The sequence below is a fragment of the Arvicanthis niloticus genome, chromosome 8 (genome assembly GCF_011762505.2).
Source record: "Arvicanthis niloticus isolate mArvNil1 chromosome 8, mArvNil1.pat.X, whole genome shotgun sequence".
NCBI classification, from domain to species: Eukaryota; Metazoa; Chordata; class Mammalia; order Rodentia; family Muridae; genus Arvicanthis; species Arvicanthis niloticus.
Genome location: NC_047665.1, coordinates 75,322,151 through 75,346,759, shown reverse-complemented (window position 1 = coordinate 75,346,759; position 24,609 = coordinate 75,322,151). Strand labels below are relative to the sequence as shown.

At 38.7% G+C, this 24,609-nt stretch overlaps 1 protein-coding gene across 10 annotated transcripts in view; it reads left to right on the top strand.

Moving 5' to 3' along the window:
• Nucleotides 1-24,327, top strand: part of Acbd5 (acyl-CoA binding domain containing 5) — a 37,417-nt gene extending 13,090 nt beyond the window's left edge. For 3 of the 10 annotated variants that reach the window (XM_034510305.2, XM_034510298.2, XM_076939659.1), the window contains 8 exons: nucleotides 133-267; nucleotides 2,436-2,633; nucleotides 3,339-3,445; nucleotides 7,128-7,356; nucleotides 11,882-12,081; nucleotides 13,011-13,052; nucleotides 13,420-13,529; nucleotides 22,135-24,327. In XM_034510305.2, coding sequence (XP_034366196.1) covers nucleotides 133-267; nucleotides 2,436-2,633; nucleotides 3,339-3,445; nucleotides 7,128-7,356; nucleotides 11,882-12,081; nucleotides 13,011-13,052; nucleotides 13,420-13,529; nucleotides 22,135-22,147 — 1,034 coding nt within the window. In that variant the 3' untranslated portion in view covers nucleotides 22,148-24,327. Of the gene's footprint in view, nucleotides 1-132; nucleotides 268-2,435; nucleotides 2,634-3,338; nucleotides 3,446-7,088; nucleotides 7,357-11,878; nucleotides 12,082-13,010; nucleotides 13,053-13,419; nucleotides 13,530-22,134 lie in introns of all 10 variants that reach the window. The other 7 variants (XM_034510299.2, XM_034510297.2, XM_076939658.1 and 4 more) reach the window with 3 other exon arrangements.
• The last annotated feature ends 282 nt before the right edge of the window (nucleotides 24,328-24,609 follow it).

The window sequence follows — 24,609 nt, the reverse complement described above, 5'->3', positions numbered from 1 at the left end:
GGTTCTTATCTTATATGTTCTGCCTGGGTGTATGTAAGCAGAACTGGAGTTATGGACAGCTAGCTACAAGCCACCATGTAGGTACTAAAATCTGAAGCTAGGTCTCTGACCCGTTTTCATTTCATGTTTTAGATCTTGGTAATGTTCTGACCTCTTCAAATGCCAAAGCTGTTAATGGTAAAGCGGAGAGCAGTGATAGTGGGGCTGAGTCTGAGGAAGAAGAGGCCCAAGAAGAGTTAAAAGGAGCAGAACAAAGTGGCAGTGATGGTAGGTGTTGGGAACCTGATTAATACAGTTAATAATTCTATACTTGATAAGATAAAAGGACATGAGAACATTTGTGCTGATTTTTTTTTTAAATTATATATGATTAATGCATGTGGCAGCATTTGGGGTATTGTTTGAACTATCAAGATTTTCAGTGGGATCAAAATGTTCTACTCTAGAATATCTGGGCAGCCAGCCTTCATCATAAATCAAGAGTTAGCTGAGGGTGGACAAGAGTAGGCTACTCTTCCAAATGTTCTACATAAAATGATATACTATATAATTAAGACAGGGGTATTTACTTTTATTTTACTATGTATATGGGTGTTTTGTCTGCATGTGTTTTTGTGTACTGTGTGTGCAGTGCCCTCAAGAGGCCAGAAAAGGGAATTTGGAACTAGAATTACAGATGGTTGTGAGATGCCATGTGTGTATAGGGAATAGAACCCAGGTCCTGTGGAAGAGCAACCAATGTTCTTAACTGCTAAGCCATTTCTGTATCACAGTATTTATAATTTTAATTTTTGGAAAAACTGCCTCAGTTATCCTAGGCTGGCCTTAAATATGTTCTGTAGCTAAGGATGACCTTGAATTTCTGATCTTCCTACCTCCAGACGCCCTGCTGGATTACAGCTGAGTGCTATCATGCTCAGTTTATGAATTGCTGACATTTAAGGCCCTGGTTCATTAGTGTTATGCAAGGAACTCTATCCCTAGCCCCATACATATATTGTTTATGGTGTTATTTTTAGAATGGATATATGTATATATACTTCAGCATTCTATCAAAATTCTTTAGCATTCTATCAAAGATAAAATGGAATTTAGAAAACAGAATATAGGCATAAACATATTTTTGCTTGCTGAGGATTGAATGCAAGTCCTGGCACATAGTAGACAAACTTTCTACCCTGAGCTATGTGCTCATTTGTAAATATTTTGAGACTAAGTCTCACTATGTAGTTCAGGTTCATTCCAAATTTAACAATCCTCCTGATTCTGTCTCTAGAGTGTATTGATTACATTGTGTCACTTGCTAATCCCCTTTTGCATACTGGCTTTAGTGCTGTCCTGGAACTTGCTATGTAGACCAGGCCTCAAATTCACGAAGATTGAAGATTGCCCTGCCTCTTGTTTCCAAGTGCTAGGATGAAAGGTGTCTGCTACCAAGCTCGTGTGTGTGTGTGTGTATATTTTAACAAATTTGTTTACCTTTTGTTTGTGTACACATTTGTATGCATATGGACATCAGACGACAGCTTTTGGGGGTCAGATACCTTCTTCCATCATATGGGACTTGGGGATTGAGGTCAGGTCATGAGACTTTACAGCAAGTACATGTACTTGTTGGTCTCCAGCTCAAAGGGTCATGTTTGAAGCCAGGTCTGTTGACTTAATCCTATAGGCAAGAGGACAGGCTGAATTACAAAGTGAATAGTAGACCATTTAAGACTACATAGTGAAACTATTTCTCAGAAAAACCAAAACAGGTTTTGTATTGTGGTAGACACCTTTAGTTTCAATGATTGGGAGGCATTCTCTGTGAGAAGTGTTGTATCCTGATGTCCTGTCTTAACAAAACAAAATACCCACAGAAACCAAAGGAAAGAACATGGTAATATTCTTTTAAACCTTTTTCCCATTTTGAGATTTATTTTATTTTTGTGTGAGTCTGTGAGCATATTGCTGCCTACAATATTGGATCCTCTGGAGCAGGAGCTCTAGGCAGTTGTGGGTCTGACATGGGTGCCGGACAGTCTCTGTAGCACGAGATGATGATGATAAGGAGGAGAAAGAGGAGGAGGAGGAGGAGGAAGAAGAGGAAGAGAAAGGGGAAGAGTTTTTAAAGGATTTTTGAAGAGTTATGGTGAGTGGGAACAGTTTGAAAAGTTAAGACGAAGTTTGAGTGAGCGTTGGTATTTAGCAGTTCCATTTACAAGGAACATTTTTCCTATCCAGATAGGAAGCCATTCAGAGGATTGTGGTAGTTTGGGAATTATAGAAGTGATTATAGAAAAAAAATTTTTTTCTTTCTATGTAGACCATGCTGGCTCTGAATTCAGAGTCCACCTACTTCTGCCCCTCGAGTGCTGGGATTAAAGGCTAAGTCATTAGGCCTGGCTACTAGGTACTTTTGTACATCTCCTTTTTATTTGTTTTCATACAAGATAAGAAAATGATGAAGAAATCAACAGATAAGAATTTGGAAATCATTGTTACCAATGGCTATAAAGATAGCTTTGCTCAGGATATACACAGTGACATTCATACCGATTCTTCCCGGAGTACCAGAAACAGTGAAGATGAGAAGCCTGGAGAACAGAGCTTGCAGCGGACAGCAAACACTGCTGTCTGTGTTCACCAAGGTATTGTCCTCAAGTGCCCCCTCTAATCTTTTTCCGACAGTTAAAACATTCTAATAGTTCTAGAATGCTTAGGAATCATTTAGAACTTAAAAATGTCGTATTTATTAATGTCTTCTTAGGGTTTGTTAATGCTGTAAGGGTTAGTTACTTTGAAGCACGGTGAATTAGACTCAGGGCATTTTCTTTGTTTCTTTTTTATTTTGTTCATAGTGTGTGGTTTGTGTATCATGGTAAGTCTGTGGAGGGTCTGTGGAGGTCAGAAAGGACAACTTGAGTTTCCACCATGTGAGTTCTGGGGAGTGAATTCAGGTTGGCAGGCTTGGCCGCCAGCTCCCCTGGTCTCTGAGCCATGGTGTATTTTATTAGGTCCAAGCTCTGTAGACCTGGTGGCCTAGAACTGCTGATCATTCTCCTGCCTTAACTGCCTGAATCTAGCTGACATTTGTTCAGTTATGTAGATATAAAGTTTTGGAAGCTTATTTAAAAAAAAAAATCCTGACCAGGCGTAGTGGAATACCTGTCACTTGAGCACTTGAGAAGCTGAGGTAGGAACCTTGTGGATTTGAGACCATCCTGGTAGACAGATTTCTCTCCCAGAATGAGTATAATATAGGACTGCTGAATTGTGAAAAATAGAATGAAAATGTATTTTTCTTGTCTTAGAGTATAGTTACACTGTCTGGACATTTATTTATTCATATTTAGATACAAATGAAGATCCCAGCGAAGATGCTTCAGGAATACATCATTTGACAAGTGATTCAGATAGTGAAGTATACTGTGATTCTATGGAGCAATTTGGACAAGAAGAGGTAAAGATGACATTTTCCTATTGACAAATCTTTAGAGTGGTATTTCTAGCGCACAGAATATGGTATGACATTCATGCACAGAAATGCCATAATAAAATCTGTTACTTTGTGTGATAACAAAAATTAGCAAAGGCAAAAAACCTTTTAATGCATAACTCTAATGTGCCTGCCTCTTCATTGCTTTGGAAACATGCCTGCTGCAGGGCAAAGTGCTTGCTACAAGCTGCAGACTCGAGAGCCTCAGACCTTACACAAAGCTGGAGGGTGTTTGTAATCTTTGCACTTCAGTAGTGAGATGGGATGTGCTGACAGGAGAATCCCTGGAAGGTCACAGGCCAGCTAGACTGCTTATGTCCTCATGAAGGATGAAAGACCCTGTTTAGTGGAAAGCAAGGGAAGGCACCTGAATTTGTGGTCGCTTAACCACCACATGTGGGACTGTGGCACTCTAAATGCTAAAATAACAGCCATGAACACATGGAGTACATACACAACACATGCACAGACACACACACACTCTCTTTCTCTCACATCACACACATACACACACACACACACTCTCATACACTCATACATACATGACTAAAAAAACCTTAAAATGCTTAAACATTTATAGTTGTGTGTGTGTGTAAGTTAAAATATATAATAAGGCTGGGAGATGGCTCAGTGTGTAAGAGCACTTGTTACACAAGTATGTGAGGACCTAAGTTTGAATTCTCAGCGTCTATTCAAAAGCCGTGTGTAGAGGCCAGCATGGTGGTGTACAGCTTTAATCCCAGAACTCAGGAAGCAGAGGCAGGCAGATTTCTGTGAGCTTAGTCTAGCCAGGTCTATATTGTAAAACTTTGTCTTAAAAGGGAAAACAAAAGCCACTAGTGGCTCTGTGTGCCTGCTCCACTTTAGTACTGGTGGGAGTAGAGAGAGGATGGTCCCTGGGATTTTCTGCTGTCAGCTCTAGGTTCAGTGAGAGACCCTGTATCAAGGGAATAATGTGGAGTGCGGCAGTGATAGAGTCAGCTACTAGATACTGTCTGGTCTCTGCGCGTGTACACATGGGAGTACATGCACACACTGATACGTGTGCTTTTACACACACACACACACACACACACACACACAAGAAAAAATATACCACATAATTTTATTAGAATACTACATTAGAATCAGAATGTTAATATAAATGGTAGAATAATAAAATAATATAGAATTCTATTATAATTTACCATATGTGTATTTTATAAATATTTTATGGCATGTAAATAATGGAGATGTAAAGAGTAAACTGTGTAGCCATGAGCTTTTCTACAACGACGCTGAAACTTAATTATTTATGAATAAATGCCTAGGCCATAAGCTTTGACTCCTTCTCTGACGAGCTCATAACTTATATAACCTGTTTGATTATTCTAGTTTGTGTCTGCCACATGGCTAGTTACCTCTCCTCAGTTTCATTTGTCCATTTCTTCTGAGTCTGGACAAAGTTTCTCGCCTCTCTAACTTCCGGAGTTCTAATCTCTCTCTACCGGAACTCCCACCTTCTGTTTCCTGCCATCAGCTTTTTATTAACAGGTCATCCTTCCACATAAGAGATCCTCTTATACAAACTGTGTATGCTACTGTTCCTGCTAAAACATTGATTAGTGAAGAAAATTGAATGATCTTCAGACATAAATTCTTCAAACTGACTATACTCCAGTCAATGAAAACTTTTTGTTCAAGGGCTGGGGAGCTGGTTCAGCAGTTAAGATCCAAGTTCTGGTCCTAGCATCCATGTCAAGGCAGCTCACAATTGCCTATGAACCCAGCTGCAGGGGATCTGATGCTCTCTTCTGGCCTTCAAGGGCAGTACTCTTACTTGAAAAACCTCCACACAAATCTACATACAAGATGTTTACATACACACACATACACAAAACTAAAAGTAAAAATGAAGCCTTTAAAAGCAGAAACTATTTTTAGTAAAAATATTCAGATTTCTGTAAAGATTCAGTACTGGAAGAACAAATTAAAACAATAGTCTGTGGTTGTATGTGGTGGCCTACACCTTTAATTCTAGCAGTTGGGAGGCAGAGGCAGTCATATCCCCAAGTTTGAGGTCAGCCTGGTTTACGTAGAAAGGCCCAGGCCAGCCAAGGCTACATAGTAAGACCCCTGAAACAAAACAAAACAAAACAACAACAACAAACCCATGAAAGTTGGTGATTTGTACCTTTTCCCCCCTCTTCAAGATAAAGTTGTACTATGTAGCTCTGGCTGGCTCAGAACTCCATATGTACTCATGTCTGGTGTTGAGTTTGACCTGTGATGGCACCTGCCTGTGCCTCCCTCATGCCTCCGTTGTGCACTATGGCGTACATTTCATGGCCGTTACCTTTTTCTGTTGACCCATGGATTTAATCTTCAGGAGTTCTGTCTTGGTTACTGCTGCTTTGGTTTCAGCCATGATATGGCTAACTGTCAAAGAAATAAGCTTAGTGTTTTCTCTCTTCTGAACTCTATTCTTTGTCTAGTATGCTGGCACTAGTTTTGTGTCAACTTGGAAGAAGCTAGAGTAACTTTTGGAAGGGGACCCTCAGTTGAGAAAATGTTCCCACCAAAATAATCCTTGTGGGGTCTTGGTTGAGAATGATGTACATGAGCCCAGATTACTGTGGACAGAGCCACCATTGAGCCTATGCTCCTGAATGGTGGAAGAAAGCAGGCTGAGCAAGCCATGATGAGCAAGCCAGCAAGCAGCACTCCTCATGGGTTCCTGCCTTGATGTTCTTACTCTGACTTCCTCAGTAACTTACAAGTTGTATGGTGAAGTTAACTCTTTCCTTCCCTACCTGCTTTTGGTCATGGTGTTTCTAGCCTATGACAGGAACTCTGAGACACCTCTGGCTTCAGTTTTCACTTGCCTGTATGTGAACCATTTTCTTTTTCTGTCCTCTTACAGTCTCCTCTCCTATACTTATCGTAGTATGTCAGCAAGTTGTCTAGTCTGCAAAGCTCTCCTGCTTTTGCCCTCCGTGCTCAGGCTTTTGAGACCAGTAGGATTCTGTTGGAAGTTTTCAAATCATCTTCCATCCTACTACACCGATGGCCCTCTGTCTCTATGAAACCTTATACTCATTGGTTCTTTTTGCTTTTGCATCAGTGGCTGACTATAGCTCTGGCTGGTCTGGATCTTACCATGTAGACCAGGCTGTCCTCTAACTCAACAGAGATCTGCCTGCTTCTGCTTCTGAGTGCTGTTATTTAAAGGCATGTACTACCACTCATTTGTTCTCAGTTGAAGCCTTTTCTGACCTGAGTTGCAACTCAGCTCTAGTAAGGGTTAGGTACCAATTTGATTGACCTCTGGAGTCTGTGCTGTGTGTTGTTTCTCATGAATCTCCACAGACAATGGAGCAGTGATCTCTTCTGACTCCTTACTAAGCTGGTAAACAAAGATCCCCTTTCCTTGAAAAGGAAATTCCTATCTCTATTATTTCCTGTCTGTGGGAAGCCGCATATAAATTGAAGAATTTTTTAAATAAAGGAATATTGTCATCAGGAACATGAAAAGATTCTTTTAGAAAAGCAGTATTTATATTACCATGAAAACTTTGGTCTATCATTTATATGTTTTTAAGTTCTAACTGTCATTTTAAATTTGTAGCCTTTAGACAGCTTTATGTCAAACAATGGACACTTTCAGTGTTACTTAGGTGGTGATCCTACTCAGCACTTGGAAAGTTCTGGTTTTTGTGAAGATGCTCGACAGTCTCCTGGAAATGGCAGCATTGGGAAAGTGCAGGTGGTAGCGGTCAAGGGAAAAGGTGAAGTGAAACACGGAGGAGAAGATGGCACAAGTAGCAGTGGAGCCCCGCACCGTGAGAAGAGAGGCGGAGAGAGCGAGGACTTCTCCAGTGTCAGGAAAGGGAGAGGTGTGTAGTTCTTCATTGACTCCTGACGTAGTCTCATTGTCTAGGCTCAGACGTGGCCTGGGACTTGGGATCCTTTTGCTTCTGGCTGGCAAGTATGACAGTGCTCAGCTCTATTTCTTTTAAATCTTTTGCGCAGTGTTTTTTTAAAAGAACGTTTTGTATCTCTCTCTCTCTCTCTCTCTCTCTCTCTCTCTCTCTCTCTCTCTCTCTCTCTCTGTGTGTGTGTGTGTGTGTGTGAGAGAGAGAGAGAGAGAGAGAGAGAGAGAGAGAGAGAGAGAATGTGTGTGCGTGTCTGTGTGTGTGTGTGTGTGTGTGTGTGTATACTCTCTACATGCAGTGGCATGCATGTGGAACTTCGAGGACAGCTTTTAGGAGTCGGTCTTCTCCATCATGTGGCTCCCATAAATCAAAGCCAGGTCGTGAGCTTAGGCAACAAGTGTCCTTGCTGAGCCACCCTGGCAGTCCATTATAGAGTATTTGTAAGGATTTGTCTTTCCTTCTGAGCAATCACTGGCTGCTCCAACTGTGCTGCTACTTTTGTTCTCCGTGTAAAAGTCAGTCTGAATCTTTCATCTTTCCTTACAAATCAACTAGTAAACATGAAGGAACACTGAACACTGACACACTGACAAGGGAGTGTGGGCTTGGAAGAGAGTCAGTGGCTAAGTGTGCTTGCTCCTAACTTGAAGATTTAGGTTTGATCCTTGGACTGAAGGGAATATAACTTCCATTAAGTTGTCCTCCGACCTCTAATGCATGCCTTGGCATGAGCATTCCCTCTGACACATCTGACACTAAATAAATAAATGTGGAAAGACTTAAAAGAGAATAGTGACATGATCAGGGAGTAGATTAGATACGAATGAGAAAACAAGTAAATGTATTTGTTGTAGTTATTTCTGGTGAGAAATGAAGATACTGTTGATAAATGAGAGAGAGATAGAGAGATAGATAGATAGAGATAGATAGATAGATAGATAGATAGATAGAGAGATAGATAGATAGAGAGATAGATAGAACATAAATATATAGAATTGTAGTGTAGAACAAGAAGTATAGCTCAGTTATAGCTTGAGTTCCATCCTCGCCATTGATGGAGAAAAGAAAGGGGAAAAGAAGGATTGAGAAATAAGCATTTGAACAAAGTATGGATAATAAGGTTATGGCCCAATATATCCCTTATGAATTGTATTATAAGCTAAATATTTATATAACCTGTCTTCAGTATACTCAAAACACTGTGTCAGTCTGCTCTTGGGCAAAGTCATCTAACACAAAGCTTGTTTAACAGTATCCTGTACTTCAGGGGCTGAGAGATGGCTTGGGGATGAAGAGTATTTGTTGCTCTTGCAGAGGACCTGGGTTCAGTTCCCAGCACCCATATCACAGGGTTCAGAACTGCTTGTAACCCCTGTTCTGGAAATTGAGCACCCTTTTCTGGCTCTGTAGACATCTGCACAAACATAAACATTCTCTCTCTCTCTCTCTCTCTCTCTCTCTCTCTCTCTCTCACACACACACACACACACACACACACAGAGACAGACAGACAGACAGACAGACAGACAGACAGACAGATCTTAAAATAACATACCACACTCCAGGTGAAAATCGCATTGCTGTATGGGTATTTTTTTGTACTGCTGCAGTGTTAAAGAACTATCTGTAGAGTCTGTGTATTCAGGGCAAACGTGTGTACACAAAGCATAGAAGTAGAGAGGAAATCAGGGATGGCATCTTGTACTAGTTCACTGACTTTACATGGTTTTTTTTTTTTTTTGCCAGAGCTCAAATGGATAGGGTGTGCTTTCACACTTGATTTTTCTGCTTATACCTTTGAATAAGAGGGTGTGGGGAAAGGCAAGAAGGAAATACCCTTAGCTTCTGTTTTAAGGGAAGATCTGTAACACTCTATTTTTGCAAGAGTATACAGTAATAAAAACTGTTAGCTCTGCTGGGGATGTGTAGTTCAGTGGTAGAGTGCTTGTCTCTTGCATGTGAGGACTCAAGCCCCAGGAACACACTACACACACACACACACACACACACACACACACACACACGGAGGGGGGAGGAGGGGGGAGAGTGAGGGAGAGAGAGGGAGAAAGAGAGAACACATAAAGGACAAGAGGAACAACATAAACATCTCAGCCTTCTGAAAATAATTTGGCAATACTAATGAGGAACCTTGACAAATCTGAAACCCTTTCATTCAACAGTATTATATTACAATCTGTAAGTCAGTACTAAAGGCGGTTGATGGTTAATAATTGGTTGTCACCCTGATAGGATTTATAGTCACCTAGGAGTAAAGCCACTGGGCAGGCTTATGAGGCATGTCTAGTAGGTTAATTTATCAAGCAGAACTTTCAGTAAAAAAGAGGAACTGAGAAGAGCACTGGTGATCATCTCACTCTGCTTCCTAACTTCAGATTCTCTGTGCCCCATGCTCCTGCTGCTATGCCAGTCCTGCCATGATGGACTTCCCCTTGACTGCAGGCCCAGATAAAGCCAACCAACTAGCCCTCCCACCCACCCTCCCTTCCTCCCTCCCTCCCTCCCTTCTTCCCTCCCTCCTTTCCTCCCTTCCTCATTCTCTCTCTTTTCCTTCCTTCCTTTCTTCCTTTCTTCCTTTCTTCCCTCCCTCCCTCCCTCCCTCCCTCCCTCCCTCCCTCCCTTCTTCCTCCTCTTCTTCTTCCTCCTCCTCCTCCTCCTTCTTCTCTCTCTCTCTCTTTTTTTTGAGACGGACTTTCTTGGCTGTCCTGGAACTCAACTCTGTAGAACAGGCTGTCCTCAAACTCACAGAGATCCACCTGCCTCTGCCTCCCAAATGCTGGGATTAAAGGCACACACCATTACTGCTTTGCTGAAACTTTCCTTTCTTAAGTTGCTTTGATTAGGTACTTTGTTCAGCAACCAGAAAAGTAACTAACATAGGAGTCAACAAAAAATTTAGAGATGGATTAGTGTAGAAAGACATTCATTGCAACATTTATTTGTATTAGCAAAAATTTGGTTTTGAAGCCTGAGAGACAGTAAAATTGCTTGCTACATACACCTGATGGTTCAGTCCCTGGAACCCACAGTAGAGGGAAAACGTGATTTCTGATGGTTGTTCTAGGATTTTCACATATGCCGTGGCACACACACATTACATCCATAGTTACACACACACACTTTAAAAATAATTGTAGGTTTTTTTTAAGATTTATTTATTTTATGTATATGAGTGCTCTATCTGAATGTACACCCACATGCTAGAAGAGGTTGCTGGGAATTGAACTTAGGACCTCTGAAAGAGGAAGCAGTACTTTTAAATGCTGAGCTATCTCTCCAGCATCGGTTTTCATTTTTTTGAGACAGGGTCTCCCTATACAGCCCTTGCTATCCTTGACCTCTACGTAGACTAGACTGGCTTTGAACTCAGAGATCTGCCTGCCGTTGACTCCCAAGTACTGGGATTAAAGGAGTGCACTGACTCACACAGTTTTAAAATAATTGTTATTCCTCCTTGCAGCTCTCCCCATTGTCTCATGTATCCTAGGCTAGCTTTGACCTCTTTATGTAGCCCAGGATGACCTTGAACTTCTCCTGCATCTACCTCCCAAGTGCTACTGTACCTGGTTTTTGTATTAGCAAACATTTATAACCTCTAGTCAGTTGTGCAGAATGCTTAGGTCAATCACTTCGTTGTTTATATTGGGTGTTTTTGGAGTAAGAGTCAATGATGGAGATAAATGTTTGTAATATGATTTAAATAGTACATAATCATGAGGGATAAAGCCAAATTTTAAATCTGTGCATATGAAAAGTGGTAATATAGAACAATCTTAGTAGGTTTTTAATATGTATAAGGAATATGCAGTTTATAACTAGAAAAAAACCCCTTTTGTGCGCTTACAGTATATTGAAACCAAGAAGAAAAATTTTGTTATTTAAATACTTTTAATACTTTAAAACAACAGTTAAGGCATTTTTAGTTTAAATCAGTTTTAATTGCAGTAATGAGCATTTACATTTGAAAAAAAAGATTTATTTTGTGTGTATGAATATTTTGCCTGTATGTATATATGCACCATGTGCATGCCTGGTACCCAGAGTTCAGAGGTCAGATTCTCTAGAACTGGCATTACAAATGGTTTTATGCTACCATGCAGGTGCTGGGAACTAAACCCAGGTCCTCTTGCAAGAGAAAGTGTTTTTAACTGCTGAGCCATCTCTCTAGCCACAGTAAAGAGGTGTTTTTTTTTTTTTTTTTTTTTTTTTTAATATGTATTCTGAGCATGTATCTTCCTTATGAATTGTATAAAAATGGTCATATATTATTAAATTATTAAATTATGTACATATTTCCCTATTATATAGTGATTTCTTTAATGCTAATGGTTTATTTTGTGTACTTCTTTATTGCTTTTATTTTACTTTGTACATGTATTTACACATCAAGGATTAGCAAGGAAAGTGAATAACAGACTATTTCTATTTGAAAAAGAAATGTACAACTTACTTTACTCTCTTAAAGTAGGGCATAGAATGCCGCATTTGAGTGAAGGAACCAAGGGTCGGCAAGTAGGAAGTGGCGGTGATGGAGAACGCTGGGGCTCAGACCGAGGGACCAGAGGCAGCCTCAACGAGCAGATCGCTCTTGTGCTCATCAGATTGCAGGAGGACATGCAGAATGTCCTTCAGAGACTTCACAAACTGGAAACACTAACTGCTTCCCAGGTAAGCCGCTGAGTTTATCTTCTTGTTATCTTCTGGTTTTTGATTCTATAGAGCGGTTGTAAATTCTGTCTCCATGAGATTTGTGTAAATACATCTTTACATTCAAATTTACATAAATATATATTTTCACAAGTTGACACAAATTTAAAATTTTTTTGTTAACAACCAGATCACCTGGTTTGAACATATTGTTTAAGAAAAGACTGGCCTAAAAGACGAGTGCTGTTTCCATGAATAGAAAATGTTTAGAGTGTGAAGTTGAGCATTACAGAGGGCTTGAGAATATAGTTAAATGTCTTAGCTTTCACAAGGCGCTGGCTTCAATCTGCAGCACTAAATGGAATAAAAAATCAGCACATTGAAGTTACAGATTGGATGCTTGGTATTAGAAGAAAAATTTTTACCTCGCAGGTTTAGAGACCACACTGGCCCTACAACTCCCAGTGTAACTGATTGTGAGCTTCTGATCCTTCCTGCCTCCACCTCCCTAATACTGAGATTATAGACATGAGCCACCCTGTTGTACATCCATCCCCAACCCCACAGCTGTGGTCAGTGTAGGCTTTAGTGTGATCTAAATGTAGCACGAAATGAGACAACAAGAAAACCATCTTTTTCTTTTTTTAAAAAAAATTAGAACTATAAGAATGTTATACAGGACTATGGCTGTAGCTTAGTTGGTAGAGTGCTTGCTTGCCTAGCATGCATGAAACCCTGGGGTTTGATTACCAATATTGCATAAATTTTGTGTGTGTGTTGGAACAGCACAGGAAGGCAGGATTACAAGTTCATATTGAGTTATATTGGGAGTCGTGGGACCAGCCTGGGTTAGAGACCCTTTCTCAAAATAGACACAAACAAAAATAACCCAAAATTACACATTTTTTTTTTATTCTGTCAAACCTTTTACTTTTTGTTTGTATTTTAAGGCGAGATTATCATTGCAGACAAGTAATCAGCCCTCCTCACAGGTAAGAATTTTAAATAAATTATAAGACATTTATATTTTATGAGATACTTAAGTCATTAAATATATATGAAATCTACCCTTTAGAGCATTGAAGCTAAAAATATATTTAGAGTGTGGTCTTTTGGCTTTTACCCATTTTTTCCCCCTTGAGAGTGTTTTACTTTATTTTGTAATGAACTTATTTCCTACAATAAAAAATTGGATGTGTTTACTTAAGTCTCAGAAGTCTGCTTACTGAGCATAGAATGATCTGTCAGAGTAGAGGTTTGTTATTTGCTTTATTTTTTGAATTATGTATTAAGAATGTGTTTAAGTTTCTCCATATGGTATTTAAGAGATAAATGACAAGTGTATTTTATTTTTTTCAGAGACCATCTTGGTGGCCCTTTGAGATGTCCCCTGGTGCATTAGCTTTTGCTATCATATGGCCTTTTGTTGCACAGTGGCTGGTGCATTTGTATTATCAAAGAAGGAGAAGGTAATACTATAGTTTTCTACTTGAAATAGTGCATGCAGCCTTATAACTTGTAGTAGACATAATTTGAGTGGTAATTAAAGAGATAGGTCCATTTTATAGTTGCATTGTCATTGTGAATATCTGCTGATCCTGACCCCTAAGCTACCTTGAAAAAGATATCTCCATATTTCTAGGTACTTGTAAAAGATAAGCAAATTTTCACTCAGATATGTGATGGATTTGTACACCTCTAAGTTGTGTAACATGACAATAACTATATGCTTTTTAAGTTTTATGACTAATGGAAATATCATGCTTTTAAAGGCTGTTTATTTAGAAATAGCTTTAATAGAATTTCAGAAGCAGCAGTCAGTGTCTTGGTAGTACCTTTATAATCTCTTCATTCGTGTGCTCTTTGAAGATACAGACACTAATTTAAATCACTTCGACAGTACTCATGTGAGTTCCACCTGTTCTTTGCCCCCCCCCCCCCCACCTGTTTTTTTGAGATAGGGTTTCTCTGTGTAATAGCCCTGGAATGCACTTTATAGATTAGCCTTGAACTCAGAGATTCACCTGCCTCTGCTGGGATTAAAGGTATGGATCACCATACCCTGCTCAACCCCATTTTTTATTTTTTATTTTTTATTTTATTTGGGGTATATTAGGTGCTGAGACCCAGGGCCTCATAGTAGGCAAACAGTCTACCACTGAGATGTACCTTCTAGCTCCCTCAAACTTCTTTTCATGTTTCTTTGGTAGAAAGACAGCAGTTTAGGGCTATAGAGATAGCTCAGTTTAATTTTCAGTACCTACAGAACAGAGCTGGGCATGGCGGTACATACTTGTAATATCAGTGGTAAGGAGGCCGGTACAAGCTGATCAGGGGCCAGCCAGCTTCACTGACCCCCTTTAAAATAATGGTCCTTAATCCTCCTAATGCTGTGACCTTTTAATACAATTCCTCCCAATCATAGCATTATTTTTGTTGCTACTTCATAACTGTACTTTTGCTTCTGTTATAAATCTCAATGTAAATATCTGTATTTTCCAGTGTACTTAGGTGACTCTTGTGAAAGAGTTGGTTGAGCTTCAAAGGCGTTGTGACTCATAGGTTGAGAACCTGTGTTCTAAAACAGAGATAGCCACTAAGGCAGCAGTTCGCAGTCTGCCACGGCATTAGGAAGGTTGAGAACCAGTGCTCTAAGAATGCCACCTGAAGTTAATCTATGGCTTCTGCATGCAGCCAGCATACACACATGCACCTACACATACATGAATACATACACACATGAAGCTCCCCTCCAAACACATGCACATACACATGTAGAAAATATAGAAAAGGAAACTAGTTGAGAAATTTGACATAGAACAATAATTTTTTACTTAAGATTGAAGCAGCTTATTACATTGTGAAGGGTTAAGAAACAAGTGACATACCAGGCATGATAATCCATGCCTATAATTTCAGCACTTGTTGGGTGCACACAGGAGGAGCAGGAGTGCCAGGCTAGCCAGTTACATAAGGAAAGAAAATTGTTTTAGTAGTTACAGAAAATTGGACTTTTTTTGTTTATTTTTGTTCTTTATTCCTTGAGCTTGAGTTTCAGTCTTAGCCTAGGCTGGCATGAGCGCAGGCTAGCTTTCAACTTGTAGTAGTATCCGGCCTTAGCCTTCCAAGTGCTGAGATTATAGGCCTGTACCACCAGAGCCCTTTGAAAATTGGAGTACTTTTATAAAATTAATTCAGTGATTCATTTGCCTTAGAACAGCAGTGCTAGCAGAAGTCTAGTAAAGGAGGCTTACCATTTCTTCTAAGTGTCTCTTTAGTCTAGTAAAGGAGGCTTACCATTTCTTCTAAGTGTCCCTTTAGTCTAGTAAAGGAGGCTTACCATTTCTTCTAAGTGTCCCTTTAGTCTAGTAAAGGAGGCTTACCATTTCTTCTAAGTGTCCCTTTAGTCTAGTAAAGGAGGCTTACCATTTCTTCTAAGTGTCCCTTTAGTCTAGTAAAGGAGGCTTACCATTTCTTCTAAGTGTCCCTTTAGTCTAGTAAAGGAGGCTTACCATTTCTTCTAAGTGTCCCTTTAGTCTAGTAAAGGAGGCTTACCATTTCTTCTAAGTGTCCCTTTAGTCTAGTAAAGGAGGCTTACCATTTCTTCTAAGTGTCCCTTTAGTCTAGTAAAGGAGGCTTACCATTTCTTCTAAGTGTCCCTTTAGTCTAGTAAAGGAGGCTTACCATTTCTTCTAAGTGTCCCTTTAGTCTAGTAAAGGAGGCTTACCATTTCTTCTAAGTGTCCCTTTAGTCTAGTAAAGGAGGCTTACCATTTCTTCTAAGTGTCCCTTTAGTCTAGTAAAGGAGGCTTACCATTTCTTCTAAGTGTCCCTTTAGTCTAGTAAAGGAGGCTTACCATTTCTTCTAAGTGTCCCTTTAGTCTAGTAAAGGAGGCTTACCATTTCTTCTAAGTGTCCCTTTAGTCTAGTAAAGGAGGCTTACCATTTCTTCTAAGTGTCCCTTTAGTCTAGTAAAGGAGGCTTACCATTTCTTCTAAGTGTCCCTTTAGTCTAGTAAAGGAGGCTTACCATTTCTTCTAAGTGTCCCTTTAGTCTAGTAAAGGAGGCTTACCATTTCTTCTAAGTGTCCCTTTAGTCTAGTAAAGGAGGCTTACCATTTCCTCTAAGTGTCCCTTTAGTCTAGTAAAGGAGGCTTACCATTTCCTCTAAGTGTCCCTTTAGTTGTTCAGAGAGGGAGAAACAGTAATGAAGTTTTCTGCCTCTTTATTGAGTTTTACATGTTAAGCTATCTTTCCAATGCAGATTGCTCAGTACAGTGTGTTTTAGTGAGGTATGTTTGAACACAGTTTGCTTATATATGTGTGTATGTGGCAGATGATCCTGGAAGGGAGGCAGAACTATGTTGATAAGGAAATGAGTGTTACACTTGAGGGTATTTAGGTACCTTAACCTGGGCTTTTTTTTTTTTTTTTTCCCCGCTAAATTTTATTTTTTTCTTTTATTGATTTATATCCTGATTATAATTTCCCCTTCTAATTTTTCTATTTCCTCCCAACTTCTCCTCCCTTATGTATCTGCTCCCTTTCTGCCCAAAGAACAGGCTTCTAAGAGATAATAACTAAACAGGACAATATAAAATATAACAAGATGAAGCAAAAAATGGTCATATTGAAGTTGACATGGCAACTAAACGGGAAGAGTCTCTAAAGCAGGCATAAGAGTCTGAGACCCACTCATTTTCAGTCAGGAGTCTTATAAAAAAAAAAAAAAAACAAAAAACAAAAAAAACAAAACTAAGCTGAAAGCACCAGAGGACCTGGTGCAGACCCATGTAGACCCTGTGCTTGCTCATGTGCACCTTGCTTAGTTGATCCATAGGGCTTTTTTCTCCTGGTTACCCCTGTCCCTGTAGCTCTTATGGTCATTCTGCCTTTTGCTCCTCTTCCACAGCATTACTTTAGTTGTGAGGGGAGGGCTTTGATGGAGACCTCCAATATGGACTCTTTCTCCAAATAATGTCTGGCTGTGCGTCTTTGCATCTATTCCAGTTTGCTGCCAGAAGCAAACCTCTCTGATGATGACTAGATAAGGCACTGAAGTATTAGTTTAGCAGAATCATTGGGAATTGTTATTGATTTTTTTCCCCCCTTGTAGTAGTATGTGGTTTTACCCTAAACTTCTGAGCTAACTAGTCTCTCCTTCTTGGTTGCCTAAGCAGTGTCAAGTGTGGAGTCTTTCTTAAGGTCTTAGATCAAATCAGACATTGGTTACCTTATTTTCCACCATTCTGTGCCACCATTGCCCTAGGCCCCCAATCCCAAATAGGGAACAGATCTAAACAGAAAATTCTCAATAAAGGAATTTCAAATGAATGAGAAACAAATAAATGTTCAACATCCTTAGCCATCATGGAAATGAAAATCAAAACTGCTTTGAGATTCTGTTTTACACCTGACAAAATAGCTAAGATTAGAGATATAAGTGGCAGCTCATGACAAGGAGAACACTCTTCCATTGCTGGTGGGAGTGCAGACTTGTACAGCCCACTTAGTGCTGTGAACTTGCCTCTTAGAACCACTTTCACTGTATCCTGTAAGGTTGATATGTTGTGCCTTTATTTTTATTAAATTCTATAAAGTAAAATTCTTTTTTTCTGTCTTGACCCATTTTTTTATTGAGTAGAAAGTTGTTCATTTTCAATGAATTTGTAAGCTTTCTGTTTCTATCATTGATACCTAGCTTTAATCTGATAGGAAACATGGAGTTATTTCAATTAATTTTTTGTATCTGTTGAGATGTGTTTTATGTCTTGAGTATGTGGTTAGTTTTGGAGGGAGTTCTGTGAGGTGCTGAGAAGGTATAGTCTTGTATCTGGGTGAAATGATCTATCTGTTAATATCTGTTATAGATATTAAGAATTGAAATTAATTTTTCTTTTGATGAGTATTTCGTGTCCTCTCCTATCTCTTCTGATTAGTTTTGATTTGTAGTATATTTTGGTAGATATTAAAATGGCTACTCCACTTGCTTCTTAGGTCTGTTTGCGTTGAACATCTTTTTCAAACCCTTTGCTCAGAAGTAATGTCTATCCTTGATATTAAGGTGTGTTTCTTAAATGCAGAAGGATGAATCACTTCTGCATTCATTTTGTTAGTCTGTGTCTCTTTTCATTTGAGACCACTAACATTGAGAAATATCAGTGATTAATGATTTTTGATACTTATTATTTTGTTGTTGATGGTGGTTGTTTTTGTTATTGGTGTGTGTTTCCCTTCTTTTTTGCTGGAATGTAATTATTTATCTCCTGTGTGTACTTAGCCTCCTTAGGTTGGAGTTTTCCTTCTAGCACCCTGTGTAAAGCTTGATTTTATATATAGATATTGTTTAAATTTGGCTTTATCATGTAATATCTATTTTTCCCTTCTATGGTTATTTGAAGCTTTGCTGTGTATAGTAGTCTGAGCTAGAATCTGTGTTCACTTAGAGTTTACAGCACAACTGTCTAGTATAATTGAGAAGTCAGGTTTAATTTTAGGTCTGCCTTTACATTGTTACTTCGCCTTTTTTCTTCTTGCAGCTTTTAATATTCTTTCTTTGCTCTGTGTATTTAGTGTTTTGATTATTACATGGTGAGATTTTTTCTTTTATCTTACCACCCCCTATTTATTTATTTACTTCTTTTTTTTTCTTTCTTTCTCTTTCTTTCTTTCTTTCTCTTTTTCTTTCTCTCTCTCTTTCTCTCTTTCTCTCTCTTTCTTCCTTTCTTTCTTTCTTTCTTTCTTTCTTTCTTTCTTTCTTTCTTTCTTTCTTTCTTTCTTTCTTTCTTTCTTTCTTTCTACAGTGTTCTGCCTGCATGTATGCTTGCAAGCCAAAAGAGGGCACCAGATCTCATTATAGATGGCTATGAGCCAACATATGGTTGCCGGGAATTGAACTCAGAACCTTTGGAAGAACAGTCAGTGGTCTTAACCTCTGAGCCATCTCTTCAGCCCAAGACTTTTTTTTTCTGCTCCAGTCTATTTTGTTCTCTGAATGTTTCTTGTACCTTCATTGACATCTTTAGGTTAGGAAAAATTTCTTCTGATTTTGTTGAAAACATTTTCTGGGCCTTTGAGTTATGTTTCCTCTCCTTTCCCTATTCCTATTATTCTTAGGTTTGTTCTTTTTAGTGTCCCAGATTTCCTGGATGTTTTATGTCAGGAGTTTTTAGATTCAACAGTTTCTTTGATTGATGTATCCATTTCTTCTGTAGTATCTTCAATGCCCAAGATTCTCTCTTCTGTTCTGTTGGTGAAGCTTGCCTCTGCAGTTCTTGTTTGAATTCTTAAAATTTGCATTTCCAGAATTCCTTCAGTTTGTGTTTTTATTACTTCTAATTTCATTTTCAGGTATTGAATAGTTCTATTCATTTTCTTCAAATGTTTGTATTTTCTTTAAGGGATTTATTGATTTCCTTCAATTGTGTGTGTTTTCCTGGGTTTAAGGTTCTCTATCACTTTCACATAGTTGATTTTAAGGACTTTTTCTTGTGCTTCATCTTTGGAAGATTTAGGGCCTGCTGTGGTAGGATAGCTGGGCTTTAGTGGAGACACTGATCTGGCGTCTTGTTGATTTTGTTTCGCGCTGGCATTTGGGTTTGGGATGCCTGTGTAAAAAGGTCTAGGTGCTGATTTCTGGATTTATCTTGTTAGCTGAGTCTTTTTTCCTTTGTTCTTATTTGTGGGTTTGCAGACAGAGAAATAGCTGTACAGTGCATGTTTTCACAGCCTGTTCCCCTGGTGTGTTCTCTGGGAATGCCTGCTCATTTGGAGCCTTTGTAAGTGGGATGAGTTGGGGGAAGGAAGGTTGGAGGAGAAGGGCTTGTGATCCATTGGGGATGGGGCCAGAGAGGAAAGGGAGACCAAGGCAGACTTCTCGCCTCAGAGCTTCGGGTGAGATCTGGGGGAGTTGGGTCTTAGCTTTAGGAGAGGTGTGGCTCTGCCTTCAGCCTACTTGTTGCCCTGGGAAGAGCTGCCCTTGGGTTAGCAGGGTGTGCCTGTTGGAGTTGGGATCTGGGACAAAGGAACAAGTGAGGAGAGGTTAGGAAGGTGTGGTCTGGGGGACCCACAGGAGATGTGGAGACAGGTAAGAGAAGGTTGCAGCTAGGGACAAGACTCGGGGATTGGGTCTGGGGGATCAGAAAAGATGTGGGGACAGAAAAGATGTATGTGGGGACAGCTGAATGGTTTTTCTGACAGGCATGGCCTGTGGTTTATCAGGGGCTTAATCTGGTAATTTTTAATTTCATAGTTAAGTAGTGACTATAGTTTGGAAAAGAGTATGTGAAAGAAAGGTGTCTAGGTCTTGTATTGTGATTTGTTGTTTTTCTCATTTTGGTATAGAGTATAAATTCAGAGGTAAAAGATTAGTTACTTCTTGCATGTGATGTAAAGAGCAACATCTATAGATTTCTTGTTTAACCCAGTTCCTAGGGATCTTGCTTAGCCTCTGCTAGGAAAATAAAAATATTATTGAACAGACTCATTAAAAACTTGAAGAGCACTCTGAAGTTTTGAAGGTCTTGATTGATATTCATTTGCACTTTGGAAGACTGGGAGTCCAGGGACTAAATTGTTTGCTGCTTTGTAAAGGACCTGTGTAGCAGTCTACATCATGTGGTCCTTGATAAGTATGGGGAACTGTTTGGGTATCCTGTACCCACAGCTAACATTTCTGCTACACCTTTGCAAGCAGGTTTTTTTTTTCCCCCTCCAGAATCACCTACATGTCTTCGTCAGGCATTTGAATTTTCTTCCATGGGCATTTTGTTCCTGATGCAGAGAACATCTGTTGCTTAAAACCTGAATATTTAAAATGTCACTTGTGCCAAGGAAATATATAGGTTTTCTACAATTAAGGATGATTTGAGTGTTTAAGATATTACACCTTGGAGAGATGGTTAAGCTATTAAAAGCACATACTATTATACTAGAGGACCATAGTTTTGTTCCCAGTACCCATGTTGGTGTGTCACAACTCTCCCAAACTCCAGAGTATCTGATGCCTCTTCCAGCTTCCATGGACACCTGAAATCATGTGCACATGCATACTCCCCCTGATCCCCCCCCCCCTTTTTTAAAGCACTTCAAGGTGCTGGTAAGAGTCAATGGTGGTGGCACACTTTTTTTTAAAAAAAAAGATTTATTTATTTATTTTTTATGTGTGAGTACACTATAGTGGTCTTTCAGACCACCAGAAAAGAGGGCATCAGATCCCATTACAGATGGTTGTGAGCCACCATGTGGTTGCTGGGAATTGAATTCAGGACCTCTGGAAGAGCAGATGGTGCTCTTAGCCCCTGAGCCATCTCTCCAGCCCGCTCACTCCTCTTTAACACACAACTAAAAGTAAATAAAAAATGATTTTGCCAATGAGCTGCATAGGAGTGTGTCTAGGGTGAGGAGTAGATCTGCGATGAGAATTCTGTGTCTTGGCATCCTGAATCTGCTATACATTCTTTCCAGCAGTGCAGTCTTTTACACATCATATACTGACTGTTGTGCTCTGAACTAGCAAGACCACCTTCATAAAACTGTCATATTATATATTCATGTTTTGAGGTAGATGTTGCCCCACCCTCCAATCACTGAACTGAGCTAGGAGCCTGCTTTATTTAATCTCTGAATCACTGATCCAGTACATGAAAATAAGTCTGGGCTTTTAAACTTTTTCATATTTTCATAAAGTTATGAATTAAGTCCCCTAATATTAACTATATATCAGCCAGTTAGAAAAGTATGAGAATTATAAGGTAAAAGGAAAGATATGAATTGAATTTGTCAGAAATGCTTTGAGGGCTGTTATAGCTTTACTTAGCATGTGAAAAGCCCTAGGCTTAGCCCTACAGCAGCAGGAAATGAACAAATACATTTGATAATTTGAGTACCTGCAATTACATCTTTGCTACCAAGTTAAGTCACATGAAGTAAACTTAGAATCTTCATTTGTAGTTTTATAGTTTTATTTTGAATCTGAATGCTGTGTTATTGTCCATAAAAATCATTGGTATGAATGTGCTTCATATTCAGGTTACATTTATACTTACAGGAAATTGGTTTTTACTTTCTTTTTAAAGAAAACTAAATTGAAGAAGTGGCCTTTTATTCAAGAAGACTGCTGGGCCTGAATGACTAAGAGATGGATTGGAAATGAAGTGGAATTCACAAGAAAATCTCAGTCTGTGATGATTACATTTTTTTGTCCAGTAGTTTGGTTTATATAAATATTCTTTGCACTACAAAATGGTAACATTTTAAAGACTAATATTGCTGATACTTGAAAAATCAATCTCAACTAGGTTTTACGTAGCATCCATAGACTTACTCTTTTTGAGCTTGAAGGACTTTAAGTTATTAATTATTGTTCAGTAACTATCACCTGATTTTCTCCCATAAGAATTATAAGCTGCATTTCTAAGGCATAGCTACAATTATGAGATAAAATTTATACTTTTTACATTTCTAAATTAAATACAAGAAAGAATGCAAAAGCAAGAGTGGCTTTTAAATGAGGTTAAATCATTTTGTATCAGTCCCTGAACTGTGAGCTATGTAGCAGAAAACTGACGGAAGAATCCTCTCCATTCTTTGTGGTCTGCACGTAAGACGGCTTTATTTAGTGGCTTGATTTCCCTGGCTTGCTCAGGGGAACTCAGAAAATCATCGTCCTTGGATTGTGCTTACTATTTACATACAAATGATCGCTGAACAGACTTAACTCGATGATGGAGATGAAGAAAAGGCCTAATGTAGGTGTAAAAGTGTATTCCAACTTCAGAGATGGCTTATCAGATTTTAATTTAACCATATACACTTAATCCTTTGTAACCATTTTTCTTTAAGTGAGGATATCTACTGTCTGCTTCATAGGCTGCTTTGCAATAAAATGAAAACTTATTTATACCTTTTTTACTAAGGAAACAAACGCATGAAAATCCTTTTTTTCTGCAAGGGGTAAATGACAGTCTGGATTCTTAACCTCTTAGTGCCTCAGTTTTCCTTTGGGGTATACTTCACAAGGCATCAGAAGTACTTTCAGTCTACAGGTCTCTATGTCCACATAATTAAGGAATGCCTAAATAATGGAAGTTTAAGTTCCTTCTGGCCATTAGAATCAAAGGAAGATTAATTTAGATCCTGGAAGAATGTATTTAAAAAATAATCTTCCTCATATACTTTCCCAGCCTATGCTCAGTAATATACTTTATGCTTTGAAGATTTAATTTAAAAACTTTATAGCAGATCCTTATCTGCTTTTCCTTTTGAGACAGAGGCTTGGTAGCTCATGCTACCCTCCAGATCTCTATGTAGCTGAAGATGACCTTGAATACCTGATGTTCCTCTCTACTTTTCAGTTTCTGGGACCACAGGCATGTACCACCATGGACAGCTTTGGATAGTAAAACATTGCAATTTGTTCTTGATATGTATGATGTTGGGGGCATTAGCATTAGGTCTGAATATTTTTGGTAAGAAGGAAAGCATCCATCTCTAGAATATAGGGGTATTCTTTGGAAAAAAATATGAAAACATAATTTACTTGTCCTAGACTTTATAAACAGTTTTATTTTATTTTGAGACAGGGTTTCTCTGTGTAGCCCTGGCTGTCCTGGAACTCACTCTGTAGACCATGCTGGCTTCAAACTCAGACATCTGCTTGCCTCTTCTTCCCAAGTGCTGGGATTAAAGGCGTGTGTCATCAACGGCCCAGCATAAACACACTTTTTAAAACTATAACCTTATTTTAAAATTGTGTATCACAACTTGGTTGATCTGCCTAAAATGATCTACTGGCTTTTGCTTATGATTAAAAAACTCTCAAATCTATCTTATACTTTTTCAAAGGATGAAAAAAAAAAGCAAATAACTGAATTATTATAGAAAACTTTAGACCTGTGGAGATTTTTGTTTTAAATTATAAAATTTTAAATTATAGAAGAAGTTGGTATGGTAAAGTGATGGCTTGTTTTCTTCTATAAATCAAATGCAAATCAGAGATGTAACCAGTTGTGATTCATTGCAATTAGTCAAGTGTAACTAACTCCTAAGGGCAACCATTTGTATCTTATATATCAGAATTACTTTCTATAATTTGAAAGCACTTTGCACATACTTCTTGTATATAAAGGATGTAATTACAGTATCCTGTGGTAATGCTTTAAAAGATGAACCTCATTTTAAAAATTGACAGCTATGGTATTTTTTTAATGATCAGCTTTTTCGTTTATTGTAAAACTAAGTTAAAAATAAAAGGTTAATGAGAAATGAAATGGTTTTTATGACTTGTTAACTGCATTGATTGTGTACAAAGCTAAAGTGAGAAGAAACAGTAGTTCATATACTGTAATCTTAAATAGCAGGCAGGAGATACAACTCTCGAAAATGCCAAGCATGTGACCTCCCGAGGTTCAATTTCCAGTACCATGTAAAAAGATAAAGTTCACGAGACTAAATAAAGTCGTATTATTATATATAACTTGATCAAAGATGCAGAAATGAATGCAATTTAACTCATTTGTCATCTGATACTAGTAATACAGTTAAAAAAAAAG